The sequence below is a fragment of the Parasteatoda tepidariorum genome, chromosome 7, assembly GCF_982258835.1.
Source record: "Parasteatoda tepidariorum strain Cologne lab strain chromosome 7, Ptep-v5.0, whole genome shotgun sequence".
NCBI lineage: Eukaryota > Metazoa > Arthropoda > Arachnida > Araneae > Theridiidae > Parasteatoda > Parasteatoda tepidariorum.
In genome coordinates, this window is record NC_141761.1 from 104,620,180 (window position 1) to 104,641,927 (window position 21,748).

Sequence of the window (21,748 nt, forward strand, 5' to 3'; positions counted from 1 at the left end):
TTTTAGTGAACTATTTTCATTACATTTTTATTACATCCAAAAAAGATGTTGGAGTTTAAAAAAATTATTGACTGCTAATAGTGTTACAAATTGTTCAGCTCTATGTGCTCTAAGCAAAGTTAAACCCATAAAAACCTCAAACATAATAAAACTCAAAAATAATATCCGTCATGTTTGAGAATTAATATTCTCGGAGGTAAATGAAAAAAAAAATTAAACGTTTAAAAAAATCACAGAAAAAGAGCACCGTAATTCAAATTTGAGTCTGAATTAATTTAATATTATAAATAAAATATTACAAGTTGATTAAATATTATTTTAATTGAGTAAATAGTGATTAATTACATATTATTTTAAAATTAGATAACAATAGCCCCTTCCGATGGGCAGTTGGTCCTCCTTTTTCAATAAGTTGAATTTAAAGTATTTCGAGATTTATAATTATAATCATATATAGTCAAAAATAAACACAATATGTTACTATAAACTCATATTGCTCATGTGAGAATGGATTGAATTTTGCATGCTCGTACTTACAGATCTTGGCCGTTCAGGAAATTTCACGAAAACGGGTATTTGTTATTAAAATGGTTCAGTACAACTTTTGCCATTACATAAAAGCATTCTAGTACATAAATGTAGAACATACAGATATTCTAATTAGTTCAATGCTGCAAACTATAAAAAAACAGTAACTATAAATTAATTAGTTGCAAACTATATAGAACTCAAAACTGTAATAAGCATAGTTCCTAAAATATTCTGAAAAATAATTCTGACATTCTAAATGTGGAAAGTATTATGGAAGGGAAAAGCATCGTATACTATCTAAGTAGAGGAGGAGAGAGACGGCTTTAGAACCGCTCTACTCCTCAGAGGACGAATTCGTAAGTTGCAATTGCAAATTCATTTGCGAAAAACTCACTAATCATGTTTTCATCCTCTCTTAACGGTGATCAGAAGTTTGAATTGCATGCAGTGAGAATGGCCCTTAAACTGAAATACCGTTATCACATGTAAAACTATAGTAGCGTCATCTACTGATAAATTAACTTTGGGAAAGTCAGTTTCCGATCTACAGTAATTTTAACCGTAAGATTTTAGGTTGTTGCCATAGTTACAAGCAGACAACAAGTTGACGTAACAAAATAAATGCCTTTGATTTCTCATTTGTTTTTCTTGAGGTTTTAAATTGCATAATGCATTTTTTGAAATATTAGAATTCGTTTAAAAACTGGATCGCAATTTATTTACATGACATTTTACCTCTTCTAAATCTTAGCTTGGCGCTGACAGAAAAAAGTAATTTAAAGTTTTTAGTTTCTACCCTTCCACATCTCTTTTCCTATTCTTGAACATTTAAATGCTCATTGATTATATTCTAGCTGCTTTACATTCTTCAGTTTTAAATTTTATTTTTGTTCTATCATCTAATTTCATTTTAATAGCAACAATTCCAGCAATTTGTGATGTGTGAAAAGAAATGAATTATATGACTGTTGTACAGTTTATAGCTGAATATTATGACCATGGATTTTTTAAAGGTATTTGTTTATTTTTATGTTCAATTGCCTCCTAACATGACCGATAAGGTCTTGAGTTATTTCCCTTTATAGTAGTAAGTACCTACTCGTGTTTCACAAACTCAATTGTGAAAAATATTTTGGGGGTATTTCCCCAATGATTTGGGGGATCTATCGCGCCAACTACAAACGCCAAGGAGCCAAATATATTGTAAACTAAAAAAAACAACAACATGTAGATATTTGTCCGGGGGGGGGCTACGAGTTATACCTTTCAAGTTGGTCCACTATTTTAATTGCAATAAATTATGGTGTTTGAAAAAAAAATTGCTTTAAAGTTATTTTATAGAGTTCATTATTTTATTAATTAAGTTCTAAGTGTATAATATATTGTTTAAATAACCTTGCCTGTGTAAGCTAAACATTATAAAACACATTTTTTATGATTCTTAGCTTTACTATTAACTTGCATGTATTTTTTAATGTTTGAAAACATAAAACAGATGTAAACGCCATAAATTAGATGTAAAGTAGGGCATATTTACCTACAAGATAATAATATGATATCCATACAACATAATATGATATACATATTACCTATACCATAATAATATGATTCTTGATTGTCTAACTACAATAATGTAAATTAACATAATTATATTTTTCTTCTTTTGTTTCACTTTCAAACAAAATAAATATTAATGAAGGTTTTTTTTTTGCAATAATATGATAAAAACTTTCTGTTGTAATGTATGGTGGTAGTTATTCATTTTACAAAAAGGAACCTTGAAAACCTATAACTACAGAACCAATATGAGGTATCTACTTGTATATTAGATGCCTATTATCACTATACCAACAGAATATATTTGTAATGCAAATATAACTTCTCTTGAGTCAATAATTGTTTGGCAATTTTTCTTTATTTCTTCTTCAAAATAGATAGGTTCTGAATATATTAAAAGTTTGTTTCTTCCTAAAGCAAACTATTGGGAATATTTGACATTCAAAATATAACTAGATTCAAAATATAATAATTTTGAAATCAATTACTAAAGTATGAAATAGTTTATCTTCCTTGATCTAGTTTTTTTCCCTTTTAATAATCAGATTCTCAATCCAGCTTATTTCAATATGAATTTTCTTGCTTGTAATATATATCCCCACATCAAAACACCATGGTCAAGCACCTTATCCCATTTTTAGGGTTGTCTTTTATGGTCATTGTAGGAATACTGCACAATTTTGACCTTGGTCAGATGGGCGAGTCTTGACCATGGACAGCAGCTGAGCTGGTAACCCTCTCCAAATTTCCACATCACAACTAACTGGAAGATTTTCAGCCATGACAGATTTCATTTGCACCTTGCTGCTTGTACACACCAGTTATTTTGTTAACTATCAGGATCAAACTCACTACCCCTCCACCCAGCTCTCTAATCAGTGATGGGGCGGATGGTAGAATAGCCCACCCCTTGGCGACTTTTTGAAATTTCGCCAAGTGACTCGACTTTTTTAAATCTCGCCAAACTAGGTTTCTGGAAAATGTTTCGGGGAGATATATTGCAACCTTATTGCAAGTGAATTTTTTATTTTATTTTATTAAAAATATTTTAAGAAGTTCGTAATAATTTAAATTGTTTTTAATAATAAAAAAATAACTTTGATCCAAATAGTAATCGCCAGCTTGGCGAGATTTCAAAAAGTCGCCAAGAGGTGGGCTATTATAGAATTTTACCCCATTGATGTAAGCAACATTTTAACCAAGTGTGTCAGCTGAGCGCTTCTTACTAGTAATATCATATACAGAGTGTTTTAAAAATGTAGTGGCAAACCTTAAGGGGCTCATCATATGGATTGCAAAATGTATAACATTGCAATCCATCATAGGAAATATATACATACAGAATGGTAGAAGTCTGCATATAAATGCAGATGGATTCTGTGTGGCTAACCACTTTCCTTTCCCACTCATCTGATTTATCAAACCCTGATTTCTTTCTGCAGGATCTCTTATAGTTGTGCAGGATCTCTTATAGTGTGTGCAAGTAAAAGTTGTGTGTAATGTCTATCATAGCTATCTATCATTAACCCTAGTTTGCACTGCTGCAACAATCAAAGAAACTTCCTGTGGGTTCAACCAAAAACAGCAATTAATGCTTCCCCATTGTCAAGCATGCACAGCATCTGATGATGTAATCTTGGAGTATGTGTTTAACATTATGCACTGTATTCATCTAGTATGCTATTTTTATTCATAATATTTTTATTCATTCCTTGAAAACTTACCAAAAAAATTATTTTTTTAAAAATAAATAAAAGAAATTGAATTTTTTAAATTTAAATTGTCATACATACTGGTGAAAAAGGCAACTTTTCAAATCCCGTAAATTTTAAGAAAACAGGGAGTCAAAATTTTTTTAAATATTTCATAATAATGTTTGAATCCACATTTTGCAACACATCTAGCTTCATTTGACACATAGCATTTTTGAATTAATAAACAACTGACTAATAAGGGTCGACTTATATATCAAGATGTACAAAAGCTTCTTTTTCCCCATCCATCTACTAATCAAAGCTCTAATAAAATGCAATAACAATGCTTTATATTATAAAATAGCAACTGCGAAATAGCATTGAACTAAAATTGTTAAATAATTACTAGAAACTATTTAGTAAATCATAGATCTTTTTATGCGAGCTCAACATCCTCATGAATTTGCAATTATATATATATATATATATATATATTTATATATATATTCTGGATTCAATATAGAAGTAGGATTGAAATAACTTTATAACTTTAAAAATATATTTAGAAATTATACTACATAAAAAAATATTGTATTTTCAACTTGAAATAATGATTTAAAAAAAATATGTGATTTAAATCAGTGATTTTAAAAAAAATCATGCTATCATATTGCAATTTAAATCATACCTACCCTGGATACAAGATAAATTTTTCAATTAATCACTTTTTTGTGTACTTTTAGATTATCTACTACTGCTGCCACTTTTGCCTGATGTTTACAGCCATGGATTGCTATGCATCATTATGATGTGCCTTACTTCCCCTAAATTTTTGTCGATACATTTTTGAAGCATCCTGTAAACTCATAGCTTATCAATTGCTTTATTACATAGGTTACATATTAAGATTTTTTAACACATTTAATTTAATTCAAAGATATGCTTACATGAAAAATAAGAGTATTTTTTTAATTTTATTTTAGCATTTAGATTATCTTGAAGGAACAGACTATGCAGCACACAAATTAGCCTAAAAAAAAAGTAAATAGGAAGGTTTTAACTATGTCTAGCACTTCTAAAGCAACTGGTGAAAATAACTGTAAGTTTTTTTCCATTAAGTAGTTCTTTTTGTTGTTGTTAAGTACAGGCATAATTTTTCCCTCTGACGAAATAACTGTTACTGACAATAATGCAATTTTTTTTCTAAAATTTATATTGTTCAATATTTATTTTTTGATTGAAAGTAAATGACTTACCATATTATCAATAATTTCAATGGTGAAAATTTTAACTTCTTCCTCTCTCTCAAGAAAGTATTTTTATGTGACCTTTTCTTACTTCTCTCTCTCTCTCTCTCTCTCTCTCTCTCTCTATATATATATATATATATATATATATATATATATATATATATATACAGTAAGGAACCGATTATCCGGAACGATCGGGACCATCGCTGTTCCGGATAACTGATTTTTCCGGTTTTCTGGATAGCTACAAAAAGCCGTTTTTTTTATTGTTAAACCCAACTAAAAAAATAATATTTGGAAATAATCTTAAAAAGAAGAAAAAACGATGAAGTAATACACTAATGATTATTTCCAAAATAATGGTAAGGTAAACATCTTTCAAAAAAGAAAGAAAAATCCTAAAATCTTATGAGGAAAAAACATTATTTTTTTAAAGAAATGGCGGGAAAATTTACCGAATTTCGTTCCGGTTTTTTGGTTTTCCGGTTTTCTGATTTCCGGATAACGGGTTCTGTACTGTATATATATATATATATATATATATATAAGTTCAAAATGAAGAATAAAACAAAGAAAAATTATAGACATATGAAAAAAAGGGGGTGGAAAATGATAAGTAAAAAAAATAACAAACAACATTTTATTAAAAAAAAAAATAAAAAAAAAAAATGAAATGTTAATTAAAAAACCGGAAAAAAAAAGATATAATCTTTTCTTCAGCCCACACGATTATATCCGCAAAACAGAGTGCTTACTGATATTGTATCAATAAAGCCAAAGCAAAATATATTAATACAATAGTGTGAGGAGCGCTCAAAAAATTTTTTTATAAAATAACTACATAAAAATAGATCATAAAAAGTAAAAATAACATGTAGAAACAGATCATAATATATATATATATGTGTGTGTGTGTGTAAAAGCCACACATAGAAGTCAGTGTTAAGTCAGTGTATATTTTTATTGATAGTCATTTCTTTTTGCACTTATTAGGAATGAAAAACTAATAAAATATGCTCTGCCGAAGCAACCAGTATTAATTATTGTACTTTTTTTCATCAGGAAAATATTTTTATTTCACTTTATTCTTTTCTTTTTTTCTTCTTATTATTCATTTATTTATTTTTATGAAAGTTATGTATTAATAACACTGATACTATTAGAGCAACTATTGAGGATAATTGCAAGTTATTCCTGAATTTTTTTTTTATTATCTATTTTTTTAATATATAAACAAACTCAAATCAACTACTTGCCTGTCGCATGCATATATATACACTTCGTTAAGCTGATGCGTTAACTACACCATGTATACACCTTTCTGAAGTACGCATTGCACAATGTGCTTTGCCAAGATTACCTAAAATTACTAATAATAGTTATTAATTTCAGGTTATTATAAACCTTTTTCACATGATTAATAAAACAATGATTGTTTATCGGTATTGTTTATCTTTGTATTTTTACTCCTCAGTTTCAGATTTTGACAATAGTGATGATGATTTGGCTGATTTGTTAGATGATGATGATGACATATATGCAAAAAAGCTGACTAAAACTTCACCTTCTAAAAAACTACCAGGTAAAGGTATATTCAAGTTGTAATTTTTGTAAAAAATTACAAAATAAGTTTGTCAATCTACACATATCTTAGCAAAATAAATAAATATATTTCAAAAACTTCAACTTTTTTTTTAAACTTTAATTTTGAAAAGTAAAAAAATATTAAAAGACGAAAAAATGGAAAAAAATTTTTTTTGAATAATTTTCAAAAATTTATTGTATTAAAAATTGAGATAAACATAAATTTTTAAAATCATAAATTTTTGCTATACATTTTAACAGCCTTAAATGTGCAAATTTCATTATGTTAGATTTAGTATAATTTTTATAATAGTTTCTGGTATATAGCATTAATATCGCAGACCCAAATTTCAAAATATGAAGATTCTATTACCAGATAGATGGTTGAAGAAAAAATTACTAACATTTTTACTGTCCGAATGATAATTTCTTCCTTTACTTTTAAATATTCATTTTCCCATAATTTTTAATTTCAATGTTTTCAAGATTAACATTAGAAAAGCTAATTCATTATTTATAATTTAAGATTTCATTTACATGTTTTCAATTTAGTTCTTTCAAAAACTGGGAGTTGATAAAATTGAATGAAAGTGGTGTTCCTAAATTTTGTAATTTGTTTCTGACCACCAGTAAATTTGATTCTAATAACCAGTAAATTTGATTGCTATTACTATTACTATAATTATTACTATTATTATAATTATTACTATTGTTATAATTATTATTAATATTTTTGTTAAATAATTTAAATATGTTACTGATATATATTACTATTATGTTATGTTAATACAAATAATTTAAATATGTTGCTATTGTTTTTTGAATGATAGATATTTTTTCTATAGTTTTGAGCTAAAAAGGATTCTGTGTAAACAGCATAATTTTAATTAATGTAATAGTTTATTTTAGTAATGATCAAAAATTTCTTAATTTATGGTAGAAAATAATTTCTTTAATTACTTTTTTTTCATTAAAACCTGAAGTTATAAAGAAAGTGCTAAAGTTCAGGAATATATCATATTAAAGTTTAATGTACAGTTTGCCTGGGAGTTTATCATGTATTTCTTCTTAGTGGTTTATATTTTCTATTGTAATGAATTGTAATACCATTTAAAAACACCATGCTTGTAAAAAAAAAAAAAAAAAAAAAAAAAAAAAAAAAAAACCTAGATGGTGTGGAAAATTGAAAAATGGAAAATATTATTTTTGTATGCTTTATTTAATTTCTATAAGGTGGTAAGAAATATTTACTTTACTCATTTTTTTAAACAATGGCCATCAATACAAGGCTGTCATTTAATACGACTGAAAAAGATATAGGGCAAAATTAATAAAAAATAAGTTCTCATTTTTAACAGTGGTCACTTTTTAAAATATAATTAAAAAAAAATTAAAATTTTGGAATTGATAAAAATTGAAAATTAATAAAAAAACTGATATCAAAGGAATTGATAAAAATTAAAAATTTTAAGTAATTAAAAACACTGTTGATCTAATTAATGCAAAGCATTTTTCTTGGTATTTTTTTTCCCGATAAACACAATTATATCTAGAATTCTACATCCATTTCTAAACACAAAAAAAATTTTGAAAAACAAATAATTTTCTGAATATTATAAAATATTTATATTAATTCCATAAATAGCAAAATAGTAATAATAAAACGCACATGGGATACATTTTTGATGCAAAAAGTGGCGATTGGCAGAAATTTTTTAAAATCTCTTTTTGTTATATTTATTCTCCCTGAGGCTGATAGAGATCCTTAATTTTGCCCTATATATGGCAGGTTTTATTCTAGAATTTTTCTGTCAAAATGATGTCAATACAAGTTTGCAAACATCTCATTCAGAATTGCAGTTTTATAATATATGTTTATGTTTTCAATATTTTGTTTTCACCTCTTCATTACAAAAAAATCTTGAAAAGCATTTTTTTTTCAAATAAATTTATTTTAAATAAAATAAATGTGATTTAAATTTTTATTTTTTTATAACTATATAGCAATTGTACTTGTTTTAATTTCTTGTTCTTATATTTCAGATAAAAAATTTCCTTCTAAGAAGTTAACCGATGAACCAGCGAATGATACTTTATTGGGTCGCAAAAATTCAAGCTTGCCTTTTTCATCCCCTGAGAGAAAGGAATCTTCCACGTCAGTTTTGTCTCCCGAGAAGAAAAAGTCTTTTGATTTTAGTTCCATTCTCGAAAATTCTCCAAAACATGCCAAAGGTAAAAGAAACTCTAATGAATTTGAAGGTGATGCTTTAAGTGAGTTCTTAACTAAAACTGCACTACCAAAAGTCAAGTCAAAGCCTACTTCCCCAGCAAAAAAATCAAGTGATCCAGATATATCAAAATCCAAAGAAGCAGATTTTGATTTTTCAAAGTCATCGTCAAAGAGTTTTCCACTGAAACAAGACGATAGCCTTCCAAAAGATGACTTCAATTCAGATGATGATGACCTCTTAAAATCTTTGGAGTCTGATGAAGACAAGAGTACTCCCAATTCTCCCCGTAAGCGAAGTGGATCTTTCTTTGATGACTTTCTCAAAAATTTATCTCCTAAACACAAGTCAAAGAAGCAAAATAGTGTCCTAAAAGATTCAGAGGATTATAAAGGTTAGTGTTATGCCATGGGAGGCAATGCAATTATTAATCCTTAAAGATAATCTTAATCACCATGACACCTTATTTTAAAATTTATTGCAATATTTTCAAGACACCCTACATAGTCATTCCTCGAAAGCGTGTAACCTTACGGAAACCTTGAGTCAGAATTTTCTTTTTATTGTCCCAAAAATGTTTCTACTAAAAACCTTTTTTTCTATAAAGCAAAAATATTGCAGTTTTAAACCTTTCATCCTAAAAGGATTAAAAATTATTTTTTAAGGATTTTTTAAAAAGTATTGTCACGTAGGTCCATAATGACGTTTTAACTGATGTCCCCCTAGCTATAGAATCAAATTGCATTGTTCTTAAAATTTCATGACTAGGATATAATAACAATTAAAATTTCATGACAAGATTATATTTCATGACAAGTAGATTTCAGCTGAGCATACAAGACGTTGCGAAGAGAAACCTTATAATTACCTAGATTTAAGATTATTTTCACCTTAAGACTAGCTTTATTCAAGGATTTTTTTCACACTAAGACAACCTCAATTTAAGGTTTTTATTAAAAGTTTGTTTTCTAAGGTTTTGGATTAGGGTAATGTGCGTAGAATAGAGCAGATTGTGACGGAAGTGCCTCGTTTTAAGATTAGAAGGTTTACACGTAAACATCATAAAAAACCTTTCTAGGTTTACATTAAAAGGCTTTTGCCGAGTGAAAGTAAGCCTTATTTTACTATCTGGATTTAAACGTTCACATTTCCTTTATTTGATACATTTTAGTAAAATATACCTAACTGTAATTATCAAAAAAGTGTGTTTTTGTATTGAAGTTAATTTAATGCATTTCTGCTTTTGTTAAATCTTCCAATTTTGTAGTGAAACTCTTTTATTTTTGTACTATGTCCCAAACTCTTCAACTATGTACATAGCATGCCATACTTCATAGCATTTTTCTCCTCCTGGCTTTCATAACTTTCCATTTTTTGCCTTGAAAGACCAGACAGTCACAGTGTTCTCCCTAAGTATTTTTTTTTTTTTTTTTGAAGGGCAGTTCACCCCGACTGCCCTTTGATCCTTATAAATGTGCTCTCCTGGCACTTTTTCTAAAAATTAGCCGCCATTTCTTAAAAACGCAACTTTTTAATTGAGCCGCGATGTCTCAGGGCATAAAGCGTTTGCCTCTCAATGAGGTGAACTCTCGTTCGAATCCCAGCTCTGACTGGTCGATATGAATTCCACATCTGGCTTGCCCTGATCACCGTGCTGACGTAAAATATCCTCTGTGGTAGACGAGTCAGGGGTTAGAGCCCCTTTGCTGTCAGGGTAACCGTGGGACGTTCTCATGGTTTTCCTCTCCATGTAATGCAAATGTGGGTTAGTTCCATCAAAAAAATCCTCCACGAAGGCAAATTAATTTTAATAACTTAATTTTTAATTTTTTTCCTTTAATGAAAATTTTTCTTATGTTGTCTAGTTAAAATATTCATATAGATATATTCATATCTTTTTATATTTTCATAGAGATATTCATAATTTTTATTTACAAGGGAGTATATTAATGAGTTTTTTAGTGATTTTACCATTATTTTTTTTAGATAAATTACCTTTTATTAAAAAAACGCGCATTTAAATGTTTATATTCTCATAATTTTAAGTTTAAAATATGAAGAAAGCTTTAAAGTTGTTTATCAATTAATCCTTTTTTTTCAGTTTGCTTTTCTTTTAAAGAAAATTTATACACAGGGATTGTCTTCTAGCGTACCTTTAATTATGCTTCAAAAGCTTCAAATTTTTCTTTGACAATGAGCTAGAATTACTTTGTAAAATATACACATAAAATAGTATAAGACGATACTTTAAAAATTGAGGATCAAATTCCGTTATTACATATTTTGAAAAATTTTAACGATGGTAAGTGGCCCTTTCAAAACTCAAAGTGACCTTTTCTGTGAGGAAGTACCCTGCCCTTTTTTATTCCTAGGGAGAACTCTGCAATCAAAATAATAAATTGTATGAGTTTCTGTGTGCGATTTTGTTTCTCATAAAATTGAGTACAAATATTAAAATTTTTATAAAGTTAAAAGCTATGGTTAAAGGTGTAGCGAAAAAAAAATTTTTTTTGAAGGGGCGATTCCTTATTTAGCATTTTTTGAAATTTTCATTAAATTATGAAACTAAATCAAATCTAATTGCATATTTTTATTATATACTTTTTGTCTGGATAGGGTTTAGTTAAAACAACCACCTCTACCATTAGCTAATTTTTTTTAATAATATCTTGAAAATTTGATAGAGATATTTCTAAGAAATGTTTATTTCGATTATCAAAAATATTATTGAGGAGACGGTATTTTTCTCATATTTTGTTTAATTTCATCGATTTATTTTAATATAAGTTGAAAGTAATTGCTTTAATTTCGATTGTCAATTTTCAGATTCAACTGAAGATGTAATTAGTGAAGAAACTAAGAAGGTGGATTTTAAAAAGGAGTATGATTATTTTTCCTTATTCAGGATTGCCACAGGTGACTAAAATGCAACCATTAGCTACTATTTTTAGCATGAGGCGACTATGGCAACTTTTTTTTGCCAGAAAAGGCAACTATTTTCAGGAAAAGGAGACTATTGGGAGACTTTTCTGTACTCCTAGTGATATTTTTCTTAGAATAAATTAGGTTGAAAACCTGCGGCCCGCGAGAGCTTCTGAACACACTACATTTTTTTTCCCTTCAAAAATAAAAAATTTTGAATTGCAAATTTGAGTCATCACTTTTTAATTAGTTCAATTTGCACTAACTCCATTGTAAGTCTATTTCGTTTCTCAATCACCTTTTCAACAGTTATTGCTACGAAATCCCGCCTGATTTTTTAAAAGCCTAATTTATATATATATACACACACCAAAGAGCCATTACATTATGGCTACCCTGCTAATAACATGTAGGACCACCTTTAGCCCTCAAAACTGCTAGCACCCGTGTGGCATTGATTCCACAAGGTACTGATAGGTAGTCTGAGGTATCTGGTACCAAGAGCTCACCAACTGGTCCTGCAATTCCCTCACATTGCGAGGGAGCAGCGTGGCAGCACGAATTTGATTTTTCAAGTAGGACCACAAATGTTCTATTGGATTAAGGTCAGGTGAATTTGGGGGCCAGGACATGACTTGAAAGTCACTGGAATGTTCCTCGAACCAATCCATGACGATTCGACCCTTATGACATGGTGCATTATCCTGTTGGCAAATACCATCCCCTGCGGGGAAAACTGTTGCCATGAATGGGTGAACCTGGTCTACAACTATGTTCAAGTAGCTTACAGACGTCAGGGATTGTTCTATGAGAATTATGGGTCCTAATGTGCCCCATGAAAACATTGTTCCTGGGTGAGCCCATTGTTATAGATGGAGGGTAGTCATAATGTAATGGCTCTTTGGTGTATATATATATTTGCTAAATCAATTATTGATTATAGGGAAATTTTTTTTTGAAAAAGTAAGTTAATTAATTAAAAATATTTAATTTTCTACAAATATATTAATTTTTTTATATAAAAATTTAGTGCTAGAACACTAACGTTTATATAAAATTATCATATTTGCCACCAACTTGACTAAATGGGTCATGGTATATGACAAATAAGTCATTTGATAAAATTTTAGTCATATTTTTGATGAATTTTTGTTCTTTTTTAGGTAACTATTTTCATGCTTTAGGCTACTAAAAGCAACTAACTATTTTGTTCATTTTTTTTCTGTGGCAACCCTGCTTATATAAAAGGCAATATTGCAAAGTTTTAAGCTTTGTCAGCAAAATAATAACAAATGTAATAATTTAAATATTTTAGGCATCAAGTAAAAGATCCGGTAAAGAAGAGAGAAACTTTTCTTAAGCAAGTCAGCTTCAAAGAAGCGCAAGAATCACAAAGTATAAAGTCTGCTACGTCTTTTGTCTCAGAAGATCTTTCCATCAAGCCTGACTCAAGTATTTCCTCTGCCCCTCCGCGTACTGCACGAAGATCTGAAAAAATTACTTCCTCTAAAGATGATGATATGGACTGGTCTAATTTCTTTAAAGAAAGTCCTAAAAAAAGTAAAGATAGTGTAAAAATACCAACAAGAAAAGAAACTAGTTTTGATGAAGCACCTGATGCATTATCAAATAGGAGGAAGAGTTCTGGTTCAGAGTGGTTAGGATTAAGTGAACCTAACACACCTTCTAAATTAAATCCGTCTGCAAAAGAATCTTTTGATAAAGAGAATAATCTTGGTGCAGAATTTCAAAACTCAGGGGCAGAATCCACCAAAGGAATCTTTAGCAGGCCCAGGCGTCCTCGCACTGCTCCAAGTACTGATGCAGGTTGGCTTAGCGAGGATTTTGGTGCAAGTTCAAATCAAGAAAACAAAAGTCCTGTTGCAGTTCAGAATCCTTTGAAGGATTTGCCAGGAAAGCAATTTACAAATGCTCACTCCGATGGTGTGTTGGAAAAAACACATGATAAAAAAGGAACTGACAGTATCTTGTCAGTTGTGAAAAAAAGTACTTCCATTAAAGCAGCACCAGAAAAGGAAATTTCAAATATTCAGAACACTAGTTCCCCTCAAAAGAGTTCCTTAGTGTCTGACGCACCCTACATGCTTCCACAGATTATTCCCAATGAATTGCATGGTCTTCAAAAGAATATGGAGACAGTTGCTGCATTACCCATATATAATACTACCTTAGAGAATATAGGGAATATGCAAGCACTTGTTAGTAAATTATGCATATTTATCTCTCTTTCATGTTTACAAAAGTAAAATTTTGATTATGCTTAAATACGTACTTATTTAAATTTTTGAAAATATATAAAGCTTTCGTTACATAGCTGCCAACTCTACTGGATTTCCAGTAGACTACTGGATTTTGCAAGTTTCTCCTGTTCAACTCGTTTAATAAAAATTCTCCTGGTTTTTGTACATTTTAAGAAATTCCCTACGTTTGAGTAAGTTTCCTTAAAATATCCCTATTAAAATAGGATTTTTTTGCAGATTATTACTTGATTGAATATTTAAATAAGTATCACTAATACATAATAAAGTGAGCCTTATTTATAAAATTTGGTTAACCATCTAAGAGGAATTAAATGCCTATTGCTATTCAAAATTATGAATAAGCATAATACATAACATTTCAAGATCATTTAATGTGAAACCATAAGTGGAAAATAGTATGGTTTTTCTATTTTGATGACTATAAAAATCCCTAAAATTCCCTATGCATAAAATATTTAGTAGATTTTGCTATCATGAAATTTATATTATTTCATAAAATATACTGGATTTTTTCCTATCCGTGTTGGCAGCTATGGTTAGATACAACTACATTTAGCTTTTACGTAAAAAGGTTTTGACAAACTTTTGAATCTAAGATGTTTAAAACAGGGCCCCGTTATTTGCCTTAATATGCTTTTATGTTTGCAATACTCAAAAGACACAAGTAATTTCATCTGTTATTATTTTTTCTTTCTCATAGTAAAAAGCAATTTTCTTCTTGCACCACTCGCATTATTCATTTCAATAAAATGAACTCCTTTACTATGTGAATTGCATCATTATTTCTTATAAGTCATAATAATAATGTACTTTTGAACATATAACATTGACTAAAAACTTTGTAACATCAATTTAAATACCTGCAAAAAGAAAACTCGAGCTCACTGTAAACGAACTTCCAATTTCTTAGCTGTTCACTATAAGCATATGAAATAAGATAAATAATAATAGTTAAGTTAATAATAGTTAAGATGGGACCACTAAAATCGTTCACTTTAACCAAGGGTTCAATGTATCCCAAGTTCTTTATTGAAATTAAAATGTATGTATATTTTGAAGCCTTATTATTTGTTGCTTTTAAATTAAAACCTTATTTTTTATGATAAAAATTTATGTTATTTTCAAATATTTTTATTTAACTTTACATTATTTTTGTTATTAAAAACTTTTAATGATAAAAAAATTATTCATAGCACCTCCTTTCTGTTAAATTTAAAAAGAATTGTGTATCAGAAACTGCCAGTACTTGTATATCTTGATACTTTAATGCATATGTTTTTTTTATATAGATGAATAATCATGTTTTGGAGAGAGATCAACTAATTAAATCATCTGAAGCAATGAAATCAATGTATGAGGAGCGAATTGAAACTATGAAAATGTTACACAAGTTAGTTACAAACTTAATAATTATGCCGATAATTTTTTTTTTTAAAAAAAAAGATACTAATGGAATGAATTAATTTGCATTTTCAATTATTACTCATTATAAAATAATTGATTCCATATGACATTTTAGTGAACTAGAGTAAATTAGCTATTGCAAGCTTTCAACTGGTGAAATCTATAAATCTTTAACGTATCTGAACTTTTATGTTATAACATTCACACTCTTGGCATTTTAAAGTGCAGCCAAAAGGTGGGTTTTCAAAATTTTTTCTCTGACCTGACTGTTTGTTGCCTAATGCACTTGAAACTTTTACCGTCCAAAGTTTTTCAAGTACTAATATACTTATTATAATAGAAAAGCTGAATGGATGAAGGTTCTAGATTACATTTTTTGTGAAATAAAGTAAATTAGCTTCTGCAAGCTTCTAACTGATCAAATTTATTAATCGTTCGAAGTGCTGGCAAAGGACATGTTTTCTAAGGTAGCTTGTTGACTGTTTGTTGCCAAATGCACTTTAAGCTTTCTTCCCCACCAAGTTTTTTTTAAAGTTTAGAGCGAAATGAATGAAGGTTCCAAATGACATTTTTTGAAAATTGAAGTTAATTAGCTTCTGAAAGCTTTCGATTGGCGAGATCTAGAAATACTTTTAATTTATTAACTATTTATGTTAAAGCATTCTCTCTCGGCATTTTATAGTGCTATCAAAAGGCAGGTTTACTAAGGTTTCTTGTTAATTGCTTGTTGCCAAATGTTCTAAGACTCCAAAATTGTCACTTATTGCCACTACTTTCATTAATTCGTTAATGTTGTATAGTTAAATAAGTCTAAAATGAAGATATTTCCCCAAAAAATCTTTCTTTTTCAAATATAATTTAATATATTAATATCATAATATGTAAGGTTATTTCAAACATAACCATATGCATAATGTTATTTCAAATATAACCTTATAGATGAGAAGGTAGGTAGATGAGGTTCTTATATATAAAGTTATAATGCATATAAGGTTATTTTAAATATTACCTTATATATCATAACGTTACATATATAAGAACCTGATCTACCTCCTTCATTGAAAATGTATTCAGTTATTATTCTGCAAAATAGGATAGCCTTAATTATGCTTTAAAAAAAATTCTAAAACTAAGACATGAAAATTGGTTGGAAAAACTGAATTGTTTTGTAGTTACTTACAACTATTTTATTACAATACTTAACTACAACTGCTTTTTTTTAATGTGGTGATAACAAACTACTTTTAAAATATAGTTATAGTACTACTTTTTGGAGATAAACTTTACTGGTGAACTTAATTTACACCCATGTTCAAAATGGTTTTTAATTAAAAAAAGAAAAAAAAAAAGAAGAAAAAAAGGCTTATTTAAATGTGAAGAATTATTAAGAAACATTTATGTTGCCATGAGCAGGTTTGTTATTCTAAACCATTTTTTACAATTTTTTGTAATCTTCAACTTTTTATGACAGCCCATATTTAATAAGGAAGTCATCAAATATTTGTGGTTTTCTTACTAACACAGTGTATGCAAAATTTAGTTACTATATATTATACATATAAATGAAATATTTTCTTGTTTTAAAGGGTTATGTCTTTTGTAAAATTATTAACAATCGAATAGTTTTCTAAATTTTTTTGAAAAAATTATAACTTTGTTACTCTAATTAAAAAATTAATAAAATTACTGTTAAATATATAAACGTTTGGTAAAATTAATGCTCATAAAAAGTTCCTATGAAGCTAGTAATTTATTTTTTTAGTTTTTATCAGCAGTTGTATTTTTTAAGGAGAGCTAACAAAATCTTAACTAACATTTATTTAAGTTTATACAAACAGAAACAAATTTGGTAACCTCTATTTGGAACAAGGTGATTAAATTTTTTGACTTCACAATTTTTGCCCGAGGAACATTTTTCTCTTGGACCTTTTGTACTCATTATTTTCAAGTGGATGTGTTTTATTGTTATTCATTTTTTGAATTAGTTAGAATCGGGTGATTAATGTAAACAAAACTTTTTTAAGTTGGATTTACTGTAGGAAAAATGTTTTCAATTTTGTTCCAACAGTTATTTAAATTTTATTTTTATTTTGAATTTATTAGAGATAATTGATTTACTTATATTTTTTATTCATGGTTCTTTAAGTTAATTATAATCTGTGAAAAAGTAATTATAATCTGTGTGTAAAACTGTGAAATTTTATAATTTTTTTTCTACAAAAAATTGGAAAAATATAGACTTTTTTTTTTTAATTCTATACTCTCAAAAACTTGTATACAATATTTATTCCTATAATACTTGACTGTTCAGAAGACATAAATCGTAAATTAACGCGATTTTTTTAAAAAAAAGTTTATGTTTAATGTCTAACGTTTTTCTTTAAGTTATGTTTTTAAGGGGTCACAAAACCCAAAAAATGACCAAAATATCGATATTTTTTTTATTGCTTATAATGAAACTTTAAACTATTTCAAATGCACTGAAAAAAAAATCATCTCTCTATCTACATTTTTAAAAAAAGTTATGAATGATTTTAGATTGCCCTAAATCGGAAATATTATCAGCAGATAGACTTTAAAGTGCCTTTTCTTATAGATGATAATTTTGTGTTTTAATCTTAATTAAATCCCTAAGGAGAATTTTTTCTATTTAAGATAAAGCTTTGAAGTAAAATTTTTTTATCTTAAGTGTAATGTACACTTATTTAAATTGTACATGGAATAAGCATTTTATTAGGTTTTACAATTTTTACAGCATGTTATATATACCTAACAGGAATTTTTAACCTGTTTTTTCTACTTTTTTACAAAATAATCTATAAAAAATGTTCTAATTGATGTATCAACAAATGAATGCACAAAATTGGTAAGATGAATATTGTAAGCACTAAGAAAAAAAATTGAAAATATGTTAAAATAAAAAAGCCTTAGGGATTTAAAAATTTTGAATTTTTTAAAAATTTAAAAAAAATTAAGCAATTTTATTTTTTTTGAAGATAAATTAGTGATTATAAGTTAAATGAGCATGTAAAGCATCCACAAAATGAATGATTATAACCTTTATTTACAAAAAATGTTGCAAGGGTACTCTGACTTAAGTTACTGTTTTTCTTTACACTAATATTTGAAACTTCTTTTTTATTTGTACATTTTATTTTTAGGGATCAAATTAAATCTTTAGAAGAATCCTTCAAGATCTTAGAAAATAAGTAAATATCTTTAATATTTTTTTATCAAAATATGTGCTGATCATTTTAGACTGCTTATTATTTTACTTAATTTTTAGCTTGAAGACAGACATAGAAAATAAAGTTCAGGTATATGAAACTAAACTAGATGCTTTCGGAAAGGAAAAAGATTTGTTAGAAAAGAGTTTAAAAGAGAAATCGATTGATATGGAGGCGCAGCATTTAAAAGAGATTCAAAAGCTTAAAGATTTGCACAAGTATGAATTATGTGTCAAATTGATTGTTCTATTCACTTGATAGCAAATACAATTTTGCTTATTAATAAAAATTTATCATTGTTCTGATGCTTTATTTCATGTATCATTGTAAAGTAGGATACCTCTTATCAGTGTTTAAGGTTGTTCTTTGAAGACTGAGTCATTGTATGGAATGGCGAATTATATGTTGTAAAATTTATATGAATAATATAGCTGTAATATTTTTATAATTGCTGTGAGTTTGTATCAGTTATTCATGACTGTTAGGTTAAGTTTTGTCATACATCCTCTAGAAGAATACCAACTTTCTACGCTTTCCAAGAAAGTTTTTTCTAGTGATAACAAAGTTTATGTTTTAATGTATGATTCTTTGTTTAGGAAATTTAGTTTTAAGTTATTTTTCTCACTACTACAAGAGAAGGATTTAATACTTCATATAAAAATCCACTTTGTTCCAGTTCTCTTGTGTTCAGCCTTTTAAAATGTTGGCAAAATTATGAAAGCTTTATTTTTTTGATGTCTACCATTCGGCAAAAAACTCTGCAAAAGCCTAACAGCTGGTAGACCAGCCTCTATGTTAATTATTAAAATGGCTATAAAATCTCAATATTAAAAAAGCTTTAGTTTTGGGAAAATGAAAAACGTTAATGCTCTAACAGTTTACTATTTAAAAAGTTACTCCAACGCCTCATTGTTTCGAGATTATAATATGCAGAAACTGAAAAATAATCATTGATTATTATGATTTTCATCTTACAGGAAAAATCTCACAAAATGTGTAATAATTATTAAGATGTTTACGTTATTCGCATATTTTGAAGTCTAGATAATTTTATGAGCAATATACTATACATAGTTTAAAATTAAAAGCTTAAGTTTAAGAACCAGTTTTTTTTAAAAAATCTGGCAAATCAGACAGGTTTGTATGCTTGACATTTTTTATTTTCTTGAAATTTTCAGGAAAACTGTTAGACGTGTTTTTTTTATTTTTGCAAAAATTTTTTTTTTCCTTGAAGTTTTGGAGGGTCAAAACTGGAGTTATTTTCTCTTGAATTTTAAAGCAGATTGATTTGCAAGTGGAAATACTGTGTGTGAATAATGCAACTGACCATTGTTTTATGTTCTACTATATTCACAATAACTATTAAGAAATAAATTCTTTCATTGAACCTTTTCATCAAAGTTCATTAAAAATTCTTAAAAAACAGCAATTTTCTTAGACTTTGACCATCAAAGTCTACTGGTACGAACAGTGAACCACAAAGGTATATTTCTGTTAATGCATGTCAATGAATAGTACCTAAAAATAAACATGCGTTTTGTATTAATGACATAAGCTTAGAATTGGTCTTAAAGTAGCAAAAAACTGAAATTTTGCACAAATTTGAAGGTCATTAACTGTCTTTGCCAAAACTAGACAAATATGAAATTTTCTAGAAAAGCAGCCTTAAGTATGGTGAAAGCAAAAGATTACAGTTACTAATTCAACTTTTTTATGAGTCCCAAGTTTGAAACCTGTACCTGAGTAATGGAATACAGAAATAGTTATGAGAATGTTCTGAATTGTTTTTTAAAAAAAAACTGTGATTTAGACCTAATATGAATATTTTAACTTTTTCCCGGAGTGAGCTACATTCACCATTTAGAACTTACTGAGGGAGTGGGGCAAAGAGTTTTGTTTTGCGGCCTTAAATTTAAAATCACAAATTGTTTTGATGCCTTTTTTTGTGCTCAGATAAAACCAAGACAAATGAAATCAAAACCAATTTTTTATTAACAGTTTTAGAAATATTTAATATCTTATTTTGAACATAATAACTATCCAAAACATCCAAACAATATGTCATTTGTCTTGATAGCAAAGTGTAAACTCCTTCAATTCAGTAAGTTCTAGATTGAGACTGCAGCTCACCTCAGTGAAAGGTGTTAACTTCACATTCATATTGGACCTATACCATTTTTAGAACAATTTACAGAATTCCCACAACTATTTCTGTATTCATTTACTTAGGTACAAGTCTTAAACTTTTCGGTGATGTTATTAAAAAGTTGAATCAGCAACCATAGTTCTGTTGATTCATTTTGTTTCTGCCGTACTTAAAGTCTTATTTTCCCCCCAGCATATTTCATACTTGTCTAGTTTTAGCAAAGGCAGTTAATGACTTTGAAAGGTGAGTAAAATTTCAGTCTTTTAGGTCATGCCAAATGTTTATTGTTGTTCAGTGAAAATAGTTAAAAGCATTTATTTTTTTTTTCAAATTTGTCAGGTAGTTCTGTGGGACTATATCTTGAATGTTCTCAAGTTGTAATTTTACAAATGTTTGTCATGTTTCAACTTCTTTTTTCCTTGTTTTATTAAAATGTAAAATTTTTCACTAGACAGTGATGTTAAAATAATTGCTTAAAATAATGTTTATAAAACAAATTATTTATTGCTAGGACATCATAAAAGCAGCAAAATTCAACTTTCTAAAATTCATTTAAAGGAATGAGTTTGAAAGAAGATTCTCATTCATCTAATATATATATTTTTAGGAATTGTTTACTAAAATTGCTACAATGGAAAAATAAACTATTTTTGGTTCTTCTATTATTTTACTTCTTGATTTTTCTCCTAGAGAAAACTACTTCTTCTGGGGAATTCTAATATAATGTAAATCCCTATTTGCTTGGATAGAAAGCATTATCTAATCATTTACTTAGCAAGCAAAATGCATTTTTCTTACATCTGAATCTGACATTGTATAAGTTGAATTTTATATGCTTGTGTTGAGGGATTTAACACTGGAGAATATAATTCAAAAGTGATTCTATGTATGCAATAGTAATCAGTATCAAAACCAGTCTGGCA

At 28.0% G+C, this 21,748-nt stretch overlaps 1 protein-coding gene across 6 annotated transcripts in view; it reads left to right on the forward strand.

Moving 5' to 3' along the window:
* Window positions 1-1,107: 1,107 nt before the first annotated feature.
* Window positions 1,108-21,748, forward strand: part of LOC107445829 (uncharacterized) — a 41,569-nt gene continuing 20,928 nt past the window's right edge. Inside the window, exons 1-12 of one of the 6 annotated variants that reach the window (XM_087168428.1) lie at window positions 1,127-1,302; window positions 1,449-1,544; window positions 3,531-3,729; window positions 4,526-4,676; window positions 4,766-4,881; window positions 6,507-6,614; window positions 8,660-9,238; window positions 11,671-11,725; window positions 13,082-13,985; window positions 15,338-15,438; window positions 18,614-18,661; window positions 18,739-18,897. In XM_087168428.1, coding sequence (XP_087024554.1) covers window positions 4,845-4,881; window positions 6,507-6,614; window positions 8,660-9,238; window positions 11,671-11,725; window positions 13,082-13,985; window positions 15,338-15,438; window positions 18,614-18,661; window positions 18,739-18,897 — 1,991 coding nt within the window. In that variant the 5' untranslated portion in view covers window positions 1,127-1,302; window positions 1,449-1,544; window positions 3,531-3,729; window positions 4,526-4,676; window positions 4,766-4,844. Of the gene's footprint in view, window positions 1,545-3,530; window positions 3,764-4,525; window positions 4,677-4,765; window positions 4,882-6,506; window positions 6,615-8,659; window positions 9,239-11,670; window positions 11,726-13,081; window positions 13,986-15,337; window positions 15,439-18,613; window positions 18,662-18,738; window positions 18,898-21,748 lie in introns of all 6 variants that reach the window. The other 5 variants (XM_087168427.1, XM_087168429.1, XM_043048940.3 and 2 more) reach the window with 5 other exon arrangements.